The sequence below is a fragment of the Antechinus flavipes genome, chromosome 6, assembly GCF_016432865.1.
Source record: "Antechinus flavipes isolate AdamAnt ecotype Samford, QLD, Australia chromosome 6, AdamAnt_v2, whole genome shotgun sequence".
Classification (NCBI taxonomy): Eukaryota; Metazoa; Chordata; class Mammalia; order Dasyuromorphia; family Dasyuridae; genus Antechinus; species Antechinus flavipes.
Genome location: NC_067403.1, coordinates 53,591,420 through 53,606,156, shown reverse-complemented (window position 1 = coordinate 53,606,156; position 14,737 = coordinate 53,591,420). Strand labels below are relative to the sequence as shown.

General features: G+C 49.1%; 1 protein-coding gene across 7 annotated transcripts in view; it reads right to left on the bottom strand.

Moving 5' to 3' along the window:
* The window catches only part of JADE1 (jade family PHD finger 1), a 78,424-nt gene that overhangs the window by 11,553 nt on the left and 52,134 nt on the right, over positions 1 to 14,737 (bottom strand). For all 7 annotated transcript variants that reach the window (XM_051965359.1, XM_051965362.1, XM_051965358.1 and 4 more), the window contains 3 exons: positions 10,930 to 11,097; positions 9,297 to 9,413; positions 3,383 to 3,892 (listed from right to left, as the gene is read on the bottom strand). In XM_051965359.1, coding sequence (XP_051821319.1) covers positions 3,383 to 3,892; positions 9,297 to 9,413; positions 10,930 to 11,097 — 795 coding nt within the window. The remainder of the gene's footprint in view (positions 1 to 3,382; positions 3,893 to 9,296; positions 9,414 to 10,929; positions 11,098 to 14,737) is intronic.

The window sequence follows — 14,737 nt, the reverse complement described above, 5'->3', positions numbered from 1 at the left end:
AGGTAAAATTAATAATTTAAAGTTCTTTGTAAAAAAAAAAAATCCTAGTAAATATTAAGAGTCTCAAAAGATAAATGTAAAAGGTTTGTAAGCCCTATAAAAATATACGTGAGATTTGGGAATAAAGCTTAAGAAGCAGTAGGAATCAAAGCCCTTTGAGGAAGAGAAGCATAAATGTAAATGGCATCAGGAGAAGACATCTTTTGCTTAAGAGAGAGGCTATATACACAAGTTCTCTGACTTGGGATGATCTGTAAAGGTTATCACATTTAAATTGTGTGTAGTTAGTGAGATCCTATATAAGTAGCTATATTTCTGGAAATTACCATAGAAAATGGTAGCTACAGAGAATGCAGATGACCACAATCCTCTTAGACAGAATTTTTCCTATTTGTTAATCTTTACAATATCCAGTCCCCTCTTCTCTCCAGCCCCCGCCCCCACCAAACGTGAAGAACTCAGCTGCTAAATTTGAAGTTGCTATAAATCTTCCCTCTCCTTTATTCCCACACTTATTACCCTGTGATAAACCAGACTACAGAAAGTGGCCAGAAGAGAAGGGCCTATGTAATTTTCAAGAATAACAATGAACCTCTGAAGGAGTTTAATGTGCCTCGACCTAACATTTGCCCTGAGCTTTACTACCATAATCCATCAAAATCTTCAGAAACTCAGCAAGAAATCCTCTCTATTTCCAAACATAAGCTGCGCCTTCACATCTCTGATCCCTGTGTTTGAATTTCCCTCCTCATCCTTTCAGATGCTACCTGCTCCGGGAAGCTTCCAATAACCTTCACATGTCACCAAACTTAGTCTCTCACTCGAAGGCACTCATCCCGTGCTTCATCATTATCCGTGGGATGGAGTATTGCTAATTGTCAATATTCCATCCTGTTCTAAACTACAAACTTCTCGGGTGAAACCGCATCTTCACCCTGACCTTTTCTCTCTCTGCTTGCCCCTACGAGCCCCTGGAACGGTGCCGTGCATAGGGCAGGAGATCAGATCCGTCTGTGTGCTGGTGGGGAGGGCCTTAGCTCTCCATCCTTCCCACAAGACCTGGCTCCCCTCTCTTGCTTTTCCTGACTTGCCCCAAGTCTCTCCCTGACTGCTCTTCTTCTCCTCCCTCTCCGTCCTCAAACACAAATGTCCCCAGCCAACAAGAAGAGGCTGGAGGAAGGGACAGGGAGACTCCGGAGGGGAGCTCCAGCTCGGCCTCGCTCAGCCAGCCTGGAGCCCAAGCTCCGAGCGAGCGCGCGCAGGGTGAAGGCATCCCAGGCTTGCTGAGCGAGCGCTCTGTCTGCGAGAAGACGTCCCTGAGCCGGAAAAAAGAATCATCAAACGGTGAGATCGTCTACTTGGTAAGCGACAGATCCAGATAAAGCCTCCTTCCAGTCGCTCACTCGCCGCTCACTCTGTGAAAACACAACCGTGGCCTCCTGCTTCGTGTCTGCATCTCCTTCAAAAGAACCAGACTCCTCCACGGGGCAATCACCACGAGACTACTGGTCCAAAGGGCCTGCGCGTGGCTGCCCGAGTGTGAGCTGCAGCGAGGGCGACCACGAGGGGAACCCCGGCCTGCTCCTGCTGGGGTGCGGGAGGTGACCGTGGGCTATGGCGGCCAACACCCTACGCGGACGTCCACAGGCACAGCCCTCGCCGAGCTGGTATGAAATGCTACTATCACGTTCAAATGGACTCCGGGAGTTGAAACACATTTAACTTGGGCTACCATTAAACACAGAGCTCCTAACTGAAAAAACACCACAAAGATTTGCCTAACAAAACTCCATCCTAGGAGTTCATCTGCTTGCTTCCCCGTTTTTAGCAGACAGATGACAGCTCTCCTGTTTTTAATAACCAGGGACGAATGCGGCTGGGGCCGTTAGTGCTTGATTTTCAGATTTTGAAAAGCCTCCATTCTAGTTTGCCCCGGGACTGATATTTGAAAAACCTAGGGTTTTTTTTTCCATTCTGATCAACTGATGTATAACTGTCAGCCTCAAAGTCCCTCAAGTCTCTCAGGATCTTTAATCCCGTAAACATGCAAACCGCCAGGAATTCAAGATGAACCCTGACTCTTGTGGGCCTGATTGGCCGGTTATCCTCGGTGACATTCCACTTTAAAAAGTAACACTGAAGACTCCAAAAGAGGGTGTTTAGAATTTCATCATATATGAGTGTTCACCTGCTGAGTAACTCAGGAACAGGAAGAAGGCAATACACCACAAGCATTTTCTGTAATTTTATTTTGTGGTGATTGTAAGACAGATACAAGCCAAACATTGGGGTTCTCACCTCCTTCTCCTCCCAAGGACTAGCTGACAGCGAGTGGCTCATGCTCCCAGCCTACAGCCCGGGGGTCCTGGCCTGGCGGCTTCCCGCGTCTCACGCTAACATCCCTCCTTGCTCTCGGGATCATGCCGGAGAGGTCCAAACACCGGCCCCCTTCCCGCCTCCCCGGGCTGACTCAGGGACGGGGCCCCCAAGCCGACAGGAGCTGGCCCACCTTGGGGGCCACCCCAGATGGCATGGGGGCCTCGGTCGGGACTCGCCGCCCCTACGACTCTCTCTCACTCTTGGGTCACCTTTCCGCTGCCTAAGCCTCCCAAGGACACCAGCTGGCCCGGAAAGCAGGAGGCTGGCCGCTCTGGCACCGAGGGGGTGGGCCTGCCTCAGCTTCTTCATGCAACCCGCCCGGCCCGGCTCTCCCCGCCTCTCTCGGAGCCCAGGGAAAGCGGCGGGGAGAGCGCCCGCCGGGCACGGGCCGCCCTCGGCCCTAGGAGGGGCGCCCGTCGCAGGTGAGGGGCTAGCCGCTATGTGTAGCATTCAAACATCCACGCATGCAGTGGGCGAATCCTGTTTATAATGACACTAAGCATTAAGGGGGTTCCCAACTCCTCACTAGCCCCAGGCCGCCTGTTCTCGCCTCCCTCCCTGCCCGGGACCCTCTCCCTCCTTCCTCGTCCCCTCCTTCCTCGTCCGGGCAGCCGAGAAGCGGAGCCGGCTACAGCAGGGGAAAGAACGCGAGTGCGCCCCTGCGCGGCCCCGCGGCTGTGTCCGGCAGACTTCCCGGCCAGATGGGCGCCTCGGCTCCCACTGTAGTGTAAGGAAAAGCTCTGAGGAGACCCCTGGTCATCCCCCGGGCTCCAGGGACCCGCAGAGCAAGGGGGAGGGGCCGGGAAAGGCCCGAGGGGCGCAGGGGCTCCTACTCTCCCTTGGGGCAATCGTGGACACACCCTCTGAGTCCCAGCTCATCCCGAAACCCCCGCCACAAAATGGATGCAGGTGTGAAAAGAAATGAAAGAGCTCGCTCTGCGCGAGGGAGGACTGCAGAGGCTGGCTAGGCCGCTCCCTACAGGGTGTCGGTGTCAATTATTACCCTCTCCAAGTCCTGCCGGAGGTGGGTGAAAAGCTGCAGCCTCCGAAACAAGACGTCCTGCTCCCGCTTGGCCAGATTGTCCTCCTCGTCCCTCTTCGGGGTGATGAGCGGCTTGTTGAAGTTCACCTTCCTCTTCAGCTTCCAGTACTGGTACAGGAAGTCCACCACCTCCTCGGGCAGCCGCACGGCCCGCGCCACGTCCAGCAGGTTGACGAAGGTGTAGAACTCGTCCTCCAGCTGCTGCAGCTTCTGCTTGCGCAGGCTGACGCGGTGGGCCTCGGCCTGGTTCTGCGCCAGCCCCTCGAAGGGCTGCAGGTGGCCCAGGGGCGAGCCGGCGGCCGCTGCGCCCTCGGCGGCGCCCTCCTCCTCCGGCTTCTTGCCGGAGCTGTGCTTGGGGCAGTACGACTTGAACTTGACTTCGTCGTTCTCCGCCAGGATCGTCTTCATCTCCAGGCCGCGGTCGAAAGCGCAGGTCACGTGGAAGGCCGTGCGGCAATTCTTCACGGAGCACTGAATGGGAAGGAAGGGAACAACAAAGGGTTACTGAGCAGCCGGACACTGCAGGGGGACACCGTGGGGAGCAGAAATGAAGGGAACTTGTGGGGGTCTGCCCGAGGGAGCTGTCACCCGCCTGGGGACTCTGTAAGGACAAAACCTCCACTGCTTAGAGGGGCTTCTCCTGCTGTGGGATTTGGGCCTCCACGAGCTGAAGCTTCTCTTCCTACCTTAGAGCTCAGGCCTCCCTAAATGAGCCTCCCGAAGCGGACGTGACCAAACCCTGCAGGGTCCGACTGCCGCTGCCGCTGGGAACTCCAGAGCAGCTCCTGCGCACCAGGCCGCACAGGAGGCTCCTCCCCTTCCGGCCACCCCAGAGCCACGGTCCTTCCCAGCCCCGCGAGGCTGGCCCCCCACCGGGCAGCCCCAGGCAGCTCCTCGGCCCCGGCAGTCGTAGGTGCGCTGCACATGTTCGTGCACATTCACCCCAGGGAAGGACGAGGCCTTGGGCGCTGAAGGGAACAGGAAGCGCTTCCTGCCAGCTCCCTAAGTAATGCCCTAGGGTCAAGTCTAAAGCTGGTGACATTCAAGACATATGTCCTTGCAGATGGGAAGAAAGCGGACAGAGATTGGGTCAGAAGCTGGGAGAGCGAGGGGACGGTGAAAGGCTGCCCACTAGCAAAGTAACTGATGTTAATAGAGAGCTTTTCACAAGCTATAAAGCATCTTAATCCCACCTGATAGAACAATGAGATGCCCAAGTGCTATTATTGTCCCCATTCTGAAAATAAGGGAAATGAATTTTCAGAAAGATGATGTGGCTGGGCCAGGATCCCTCTGAGGCTGCCAGAGCCCCGCACCCACTGAAGGCAGAGGAGGAAAGAGGCAATCAGATAAGGGCGAATGGCTCAGAGGCCCTGCAGGAGGCCGGAGCTGCCGGCCAGCCCGTCTGGGCAGCAGCCCTCTGCACTGGACCCTGCTCCAGACACTCCCGGCTGCCAAGGGCAGGGAGGCCAGCCCTCAGCACCCCGCTGAGACCAAAAACAAACCAGAGCCGGCCTCCTCTCCCTTCCCTCCATCCCCACCTGGGGAGCCTAGACAGACCTACGAGCAGGCTTTTTAGTACAGGCAATAATCAACAAGAGAAACAATTAGCAGAAGAGAAATGATTACTTTCTTCCCAGCCCAGTCCCGATGGAAAGAAAATCCCTGCTACTCAATAAAGAGGCAAGTCCCTGAAAGAAGGCAGCTTGTGGTGACTGCAGCCGGGCCCTTACAAGCAGCACTGTATTATGGGAGGCCACGTTATCCCTGGAGCCTGCCAGGCCCATAGGGAAGAGAACGGGATCCAATGGCCCTGCGCCAGAAGAAAGCCTTAATTAAACTCATTCAGAGATCCTGAATTGCATCACGGCACACAGCAGCGCTCAGAGTTGGGTACTTCCTCCGGCACCACCCCCATCACCCGCCCGCCTCAACATTTTAAAGTTTAGGAAATGATTCAAACTCAGCCATGATTCCTTTAGTGAATATAATGTTTTTTCCTTTTTCCCAGGAGAAAGCAAGCAAAAATCCATACTTGGCTACCCCCAGTTCACAAGAAGCTGAAGCAGGTGTCCTAAAATAAATCTAACTTTCTATACAATTAATCTCAGTTCCAAGAAATGGGCTGAATCAGCTTCAATAGAAGCATTCACACACCTAACCAGGCCAGCACCATTAAAGAAGTTAATAATAATTAGGGAAAAAAAAAAAAAAACTTCCCCTATCCTCAGCCAAACAAGAAATAAAAGTGGAAATAAATGGATTTGGCATTTATCTATATCTGATTTAAACTATGCACCGAAGTGCTCTAACCTTCAAAAAAAAAATGAATTGCACCCGGATATTTATACAAAACTCTATAAAGAAACCAAAGAGCTTTCCTTGGGGTTTTCCTGTTCAGGTTGACTCAGCATCCAGATGTCACATAAACGTACAATACAGCTTTTCCAGCTGCAAGTGTTTCAGAGACAAATCTTTTTTTTTTTTTTAAACAAAATCAATCTAATGTGAAAGGATGTGGAAAACCATCAAAACTTCTTTCTCTCACTTCTCCTCCAAATTAATGTGCTCCCCATCCCAGCCCAACCCCCAGGAGGAAATAGGAAGAGAAAGAAAAGAAATCAACATCAACAACAATCCCTTCCTCCCCCACCCCCCACAAAAAGTATCAGATCTTTTTTATAAGGGAAGAAAAATTGTGAGGGAAAAAATTCATAAAACTATCTCCTCTAAGTTAAAAGTTATAAACTAGGCAGTGATTTGCTGAGAGTCAAAAAAAAAAAAAAAAAAAAAAAGACCCTCAGAAAGAAATTTGCTGATCTCTATAGAAAATATCCTTTCTTTTCCTTATTTTACCAGTGCTTCTCCGCTCCCCCCTTTGCAAAATTGAATACATTCTCAGATGCAGAGGTGCAGATACACAGATGTTTACTCCCATACATACATGCAAACTTAACTGATATATACACAGTACAGGTTTAAATATGGCAAATACCTAAAGACCACTTCTGGATGGTGTCTCTTTTCTCCTTCCACATTTACCTAGATCACTGTCTACGTCACACTCAATCTTTTTTTCTTGAAGACTTGCCTTAACAAACTCCTCCAAAACCAGCTAACACCCAGGCTTCCCTTGAAGAACAGTGACAGGGAATACCTGTTGAGGCAGCCCATCAAACTTGGATAGTCCCAATTGTTAACCAAGTTTGTCCTTATATTAAATCTAAGCTTATCTCTCTGAAATTTTCTCTTGCTGCTAGTTCCTCCTTCAAGGACCAGCGCACACTAAGACTAATCCTTCACAAGCCAGCCCTGAAATGAGCTTTCCAACCTTCTCCTTTCTCTCTCCCTACTGTCCCAATCCAAGCTAATCTCTTAGTTCTTTCAACCAAGCCTCAATGTTATAGATCTATCATCTGATCATGAACAGAGCCCCAATCAATGGAAGAGATCTGTTGAGAGAAATATTTAGTACCAAAAAAAAGTGACTTTATTGCATGGAATCACCTTCTTAAAAATCTGTAATCAATTTGCATGTTTGTCAGATGAGGAGTCCATGCCATTCTTACAGCTTGTTAATGTTCCCATTGTTAACGAAGTTAGAATTACGGTGACAGAAATAATGACACGAACTGTCACCCTCCGACCAATGGGCCGCATATATGCCCCATTCCAACAGTGGGGGAGCACAGAGACTCAGTACTTTGCAAGGGTCAGTGTCCCAAGTCCCTCCCGACTCCCCTGTGCCCCGTGGCCTCTCCTCCTTTGACAGAACATTAACATCAGAAAGTATCTGTAAGGAGGCAGCATCAGTCTTTCAAGATCATGAATCTGATTCTCCCTCTTTTCAGAGCACCTGGACTCATACTCCAGCATTGCATAACCTAGTCATCTTTCATCTAAATGAGTCTCCATTTTTTCCTCCACAAAATGGGCAGTCAGACAAGCTCCTTTCTAAGATCCTTCCCAGATGTAATTCTAGGTTCCTTCTAATTTATCCAAACTGCAAACCAACCATATATCTCCCACAACAAAATCAGCCATTGAGAGACTTTAAATAAATGGCTAATTCTTTTATCAAATAATCCATTATTAAATCATGACAGTGAGGTTTCCTGGAAAGAATAATTACTAGTAGAAATCTATTAATTCCCTAGAATGATTTGGGACAAACTGAAGAAGAAATGGTATTTATATATACTAATGGCAGAATTTCCTTCTCATGATGGTTGTCGCTATGCTACTTTTCACAGAACCATCAGGAAAGAGAAGTTCAGAACTAGACTCCAGCACCAGCCTGAGCATCTCATATACCACCTAGACCTGTGCATTTCCCTGACACCAGAAGTAAAAACAATCATGTTTTTACAGGCGAGTTCCAAAGAAGCAGACACACATCCCTCTTCACAGCCCTGAGAAGGCCCAAACTCTGAGGTGGGCAGGTAGAGACCGAACTGCAGCAGCCAAAGGGGAGGAGACACATTGGCCAGGACCAGTTTTGGTGGGAACTGGCTGCAGAAAATCATGTACTGGGCCGAGTTAGAAATTACCCTCAATGTGACAGCTCAGTCACTGGCTGTGATCACATTGCGCTATTACGACAGGGATAGAATATAAACTTCTTATAGGCAAAACTGTTTTTATTTTGCTTTTATATCCCCAGCCACAAGTAGAGCGCCTTGTGAGTGGTAGGCACCCAATGAATATTTGTTAGATTTAACTGGATTAGAAGTTGCTTGCTCCAATTGAACTTATGGCTTCAGTTTCCAAATTCCAGAATACTGTGAATTTCTCAGGGCTGCAGAATTTGGATGCTCTTTAACATTTATAAAACATGAACATGATAATGGGAATTTATCTAACTCAGATATATCGTAAGGCAAAGAAGCCTGCAAGGAAGTGCCCCCTGCCAGATAAGCTTTGAAAGTATTGCTCTCGTCCAGATATTAGCTAACCTGCCTTAAGTTCCGGCCCTGACAGGGCCAATGACGCTAAGTGCCCTTGAGAGGACAGAGCTAAGACCGCCCAGGCTCTTGTCCTGGGAGACGCTGTTGATTCTGGGCACTAGAGAGGCACTCCCTGGATCACACTGGATGGCCCTACCCAAAGCACGCCAGCTTATCACCGTCCCTGGAGAGCCCTGGAGTGGTTGACGCTATCGACCGTTTTCCAGATCTCAATCACGTTTCAGTGCTCCATTTATGCCAGAGCCAAACACCAATAGATCTGCTTTTCAGGCGCTCTGACTCCTTCCCTCTGCAGAGAGAGCGGAGGATTGCTGCGAGCAGCCAACAAGTTCCGAGGCTGCTTCTGACTCTCAAAGAATGCTGGCCAACCTCCTCGTAAGGGGGGGAGGCCAGGGATACCGGGGGTCAGGCCTTTGCAGAGAGGCCCCCACATAGTCTTCCCTCTTCCAGCCTCCGAGCTCTCCACGCACAATGCCCCTGGCCCAGACACTGAGCGACGTCCGGCCGTTTTAACCTGGGGCAGCCGGAGGGGTCCGGGCTCCGGGTCTGCCTCTGCTCTCTTGGGTCCTGACTCTCCTCTACAAAGGAAAGGCCTGGGGCCTCTAACGGCCTCTGCAGCTCTCCGTTTGTGATCAGCCCTGGTGACAAAGTCGAAGAGGCCGGAGGCTGACCTGGAGCCGGTTCTAGGCCAATCCCTCTCTGTCTTACCGTGAGGACTTTACAACTGCTGGTGGTCTGCCCGGGGAAGGCGAACGACCCCAGCCCCTCACTGGGGGCAGTGGTTAAGTCTGCGGCTGGCACCCTGCGGCTAGCCCTGGGGGAGAGGGTCTCGGCCCCGGCCCAAAGGCCCACCCCTGCCCACCGGCCTTTCCTCCACCATGTTCAGGCGGCTGTCAAGGGCTGACTACCTGGATGGAGGCCCCGATCTTCTCATTGCAGAGACTGCAGATCAGCGCCCATCGACTGCTGGGGATGTGAGACACCTTGGTGATGGGCTCCATCTTCTCCGGGCTGCCGATGCTCACCTACCAGAGGGGAGAGGAAAGACGTGTGAGAAATCACCGAGTCCTCCATCCCTCCGGCCCGTCATAGCCACGAGTGCACAGAGTGAAGGCCCCGCTCCTGAGGGTGGGTAGGAGGGAGCCCAGCATCCCCAGGGCCTCCCTGCCCCACGCCCAGGGAGTGACCCGCCGTCAGGGCCACCATGGCAACTTCGTGCCCACTGGCCCAAACACCCAATAAAAGTTGAATAGTGAAAACACTAAAACATTCTGTCAATATGATGGCAAACATCCAGATATTTGGAAATAGCCAGCTGTATTTTTCCTGTATTCACCCAGACATCTGACAGAAGTGAGCTGCTTATGATCCAAATAAAATGGTGACCATGCTCCCCATCACCCCCTGACTTCACACTAAATAACTGTCATCTATGAATGTTTCTAAAACTTTTCTAGGAATGAGATCTGATGAAACTGTATTGTTTAATCTAATATCTATTTCATTGATTAAATTAATTTCCATTGTTTTACTCAACAAACGTCAAACACCTGCTAGGTATGAAGCATCATGTCAGACACTGAGAGGAGTACGGAAAACTCTGAGGAAGAGACACTTTGAAACTCTTGTTGTGTCATGGAACACCTTGAACTGACTGGCTAAAGCCTATAAATTCCTTTTTAGATTCTTATTTATAAATGCATAAAAACTAAATAAACAAATTTACACAGGAAACCAATTATACTTGCCCTTAGTGAAACCAGTTATAAACTAATGAAACAGACTTATAAGAATGTTTTTCTAAAAAAAAAAAAAAAAATCCATGGAGCAGTCATCATCCTCTGTGTGGGTCAAACAGTATCTCCATTTAAGTCAGTCTGATCTGTCTCTGGTGCTAATGAGAATAAAAAACTCACTTTGGTTTTTCAACATCACTCTGTCATGCTGCCCCTAAACCTTCCTTCAATAAAATCCCCCGAAATATCCTAAATCATAGAGACCAGACTCAAAGTCAGTATATTAAGTTGTCCCAAGTTCAATATCTGAAATCAATTATACTAGACCTGAGAAAAAAAGATTAGTTATAAAAATGTAAATAAAATCATAAAGCAGGTTCTTTCTGTTCAACCATGACATACTATTTCTAGACTGCTGTTACAAGAGTCAGAGGTAATGACAAGATAAGATGTGGAAAATGAGGAAGAAGGAAGGGAGGGAGGGAAAGGAGAGAAGGAGAGGAAAAGGAAGGGAGGAAGAGAGGAAGGAAGGAAGGAAGGAAGGAAGGAAGGAAGGAAGGAAGGAAGGAAGGGAGGGAGGGAGGGAGGGAGAGAGGGAGGGAGGAAGGAAGAGAGGGAGGGGAGGAGGGAAGGAGGGAAAGAGGGGGAAAGAGAGAAAAGGAAGAAAGGGAGGGAGTGAGGAAGAAAGGGAAAGAAAAAAGGACACGAGATGAGCTGTCTCTATACCTATGTGCAGCCTCTCAGGCTGCACCAGTGCAGCTCACCATTATGGCCTTCGTGGGAGGATTTCCACAGGCCTGCCTACCTCCGGTATCCAGAGCGCACAACTGACGTGGACCCACTTGGTTCCGCTGCGGGTGGGCTTCATGGCGCCGCCCTTCTTCGGACAGAGCAGGCATTTTGGCTGCACCCCCAGAGCGCAGGTCCTGCAGAGCCAGCTCCCTTCGGGCACCTTTAGGATCCCATAACACGCCTGCGTTCCCCAACGAGACAAACAAAGGGCAAGTGTGAGCCTTCTGTCTACTCCTGCCCCTGGGATGGGTTTAAAAGTAATCCCCACAATTAGCCTCCAACCTCCATCCTTCCCCCTTTTATGGACTCCCTCATCTTCAGAGGGAACCTCACAATGTGGTACCTCAAGTATTTAGAATAATGAATGTGTTTCCAATGGAAGTGATCAGAAAACAGAACTTGAGCAAACTTCCTTATCAGAGTGGAGGGAGAGACCCTCCCTTCCATCCTCTCATGAAAAAGAATATCACAAGAATATTAGCAATGCTACTGCTCAGCATCTGCTCATCCCAAGGAATGAACGACAGAGAGAAAAGAACAATCCACACAGAAATATTTAAAGAAGAACACTTTTGGTCATCGCAAAGAACTGGAAACCAAGTCAGTGTCCATCAGGTGGGGAATAGCTAAACATTGTAATGAAAAAAAAAATAGAATATTATTGTTCCACAGAAAATAAGGGAAAAGACAGACTCAGAGATACCTAAAACATCTGTATTCTGGGCAGAGCAGTGGTTACAACGCCTATGGTTACAATGACAACATTATTGGAAAGAAAAACCATTTCTTTGAAAGACTTAAGAACAATGATCAATGCAATGACCAGTTACAAATCCAGAAGATCAATGACGAAGCATGCAATCCACTTCCTGATGGCTGACAGACTAGAGGGGCACATCTGCAAGCCAAGCCAAGGGGGTTTTTACAGACTAGTTATGGGTGGGCAGGGAGGCACGGCACTGGTGATACCCTCTGAAAAAGAAAGACAGCAGAGTATAAACCAGAAGGGGGCCCAGACAAGGAGGCCCATGGTGCTATACTAACTTAAACGTTCACATGTTTTTGTTAATGTTTAATGTGTACTTTAAAATAGATTTTATACTTTTCAACATATTGTTTTTTACAAAACCAAGCTGCAGCTAATAGGTATGTGGTTTCATGTGCATTCCTTTTTTGCAAAGGGAATTTTGTTCACTTTTCTTGATATTAGTTAAGTTCAGGATAAAAAAAAAGAAAAGAAAAGAAATTTTCCCTTTGAATGCATGCCAGGAGAGCCTGCCTCTGGGTATGACACCTTTTATGAACATTGCACTTCAAGACATGAGATGGGAACGAGAGCTAGTAAGGACCAGGATTAGGCTGGGCCACTACTGGGCTTAGACAACCCCGCCCCCACTGACGTCACTTTTGGCAACAGAAACTCACAGTATTCTTTAAGCTCAGGACAGAAAAGAAAAACTTCCCTGGAGGATCTGGGGGAGAGCTGCTTGTTAAACATTTACTAGCACGCTCCCGTCATACAGACAGCACGCTTGTGGAGCCCCAGAACTCCCTCCCTAGGCCTCCTTCTACAGGCTGGCAGCCCTTCTTCTTCAATGGCCCCAGGAATCTTCAGCTTCCTCTCCACTCCCAGGAGAAGAATTTACATGATCTCTTCTCTCTCCTCAGTGTGTGTATGTTTGTAGCTCAGATATACACATACCTGTGTCCTAGACCCACAAAAGAATGGGTGTTCCTCAAGGATAGGAAACACACACACACACACACACTTTAAAGTTTCTATTCCTACAGCTTAACAAGGCACCTGGCACACAAGAGGCACTCAAATATTTGCTGCTTAAAGAGCATTCTTTGTTGTAGCAAAGAGCTGGAAGCAAAGTTGAGCGCCTGTCAGCTGGGGAATGGCTTAACAGACCATAGAAAGAAATAAAATAGAATGTTATTGTGCTATAGGAAATGATGGAAAAGTCCTAAAATGTGTCTACATAACCTTACAACGCCAATCCTAAACTACTGTGGGGGCAGAAAGGACTCAAAAAGGAAGAACCTATAGACAGAGAAAATGTGAGCTCTTTTTCTGGGATTGAAAAACAAGTGATGAACAAGGGGTTAAAAAAAAAAATCACAGAAACTACAGATGTTAAAGGTTAAATTAATAAAGATGTGGTGAAAGGATAAAGGCCAGGCCCAAGAAAATCACGCAGCCCAGGGGAGAAGAGAGCGGGGGACTCTTGGGGGTCTTAACAGTTTGATTGGAATTGTACCCGGAAACCATGTCAGGAGGAGCCGAGTGCTACGTGCAGAACGCCGGCCAAGAACAGCGGGGAAGGTCGGAGGGCTTGGGTTTGAAATACAGCTCTCCCATGGGTAAGCGCCTGGGGGCTTGGCCAAACCTCCGGAAAGACCTGTTGGCTGGACCAGAGCTGGAAGGAACCTTACCAAGTGATGATTCCGTGTCTCAGAGCAAGGCCTCCCCTCTGCTGCATGGCCTCATTCACTGAGGGGCTCCCACTGGCCCCTTTGAGGCGCTAAGACCCCCTGTGGACCCCAGTTCCCTCTGCTATTAAAAAGAGCCAGGCAAGACGCTCTCTCATGATCTTGTCAGTTTGAAGGAACAGACTCTGAAAGTCCAGAAGCCAGACAAGACGGAGAAAGGATGTCTACATAGACCTGAGCCCCAAAAATCCCTTGAGAACAGCAATGGGGTGGGCAGGAACTCTGAGGAAGAAGCAATAGAGCCTGGGGCTGCAGGTGCCTCAGAAAGCAGAGTCCATCCCTCATTTTACAAAAGTGGAGGCCGGCTGGCCCAGAGTCGTGGGCAAGTTCGCGGCCCCAAGACCAGTAATGGCCCTTCTGAACTCCGTTCCCTCTCAGAGCACTTGGCGCCTGGTGGGATCTGGCCAGGGCTTTCTCACTGTAGAGTAGGATGTGAAACAGTGAGCACCCCTAGACTTGGGCCAGGGGCCAGCCTGTCCCCCTCTGGGAATCTGCTTCTTCCTTTGCAAAATAATCTGGCCCCTCCCAGCTTTAACAAGCAGTAGCACAGAAAGAAAAGCTCAGTCCTGGGCTTTTGGTCAAGATCAAAAGGCAGATGGTAATTAGTTAAAGGGTCAAGGTGAGAGGTTAGGTTAAAGCAATAAATATCCCTGATAAGGAGACAGCTCTGCTGATTTAAATCAATGGGGAAAGTTTCAATAGCAAGAGATCCCCACATGGATGTGATTCACTCTACGTCCCCCAAGCTTGAAAGAAAAACTGTCTAGAGCAGGGGCTGGAGCTTATTTTTCTTCCCTGGGATTCACATCCCAGCAAGGATCCCCAAGTTGGGCTTGCCTTTTTGCCTTGTGAGATGTTTTAAGATAATATCAGCAGGGTCACTCTAAACTCAGACTTCCTACTGCGAGGTTCTGCGATCAGCGGGAGAGGAGTATTCCAGGCGCACGTTTCTACATACATCCAAATCAGGCAACTCTGCTCTCTTCCCATTGGTACGTTCAGGAAGAGTAAGAAAAGAAAAACTAATTTTCAAGGGAGATAAAATGTGGTGGGGAGACAGAGGTAGCACTTGCCCATTCTAGCACAGGGTGTCTCTTTCCTTGCCTTTATAAGAAAAAGTGCCCTTTCTATTCCTCAGGTGAGCAACCTAGGGGCCTTTCCATCTGACCTGGAGCTGAAGCCCTCCATCTGGGCTGTCTCTCAGGGGCTATCTTACTTTTCTCCCTGTCTCCTCCAGGGCAGAGCCAAGAATAAAGGCTTCCTTCCTTCAAGTGCCTCAAACACCTGGGTTCCTGTCTGCAGTTTTACCCTCTATCAGCATAAAG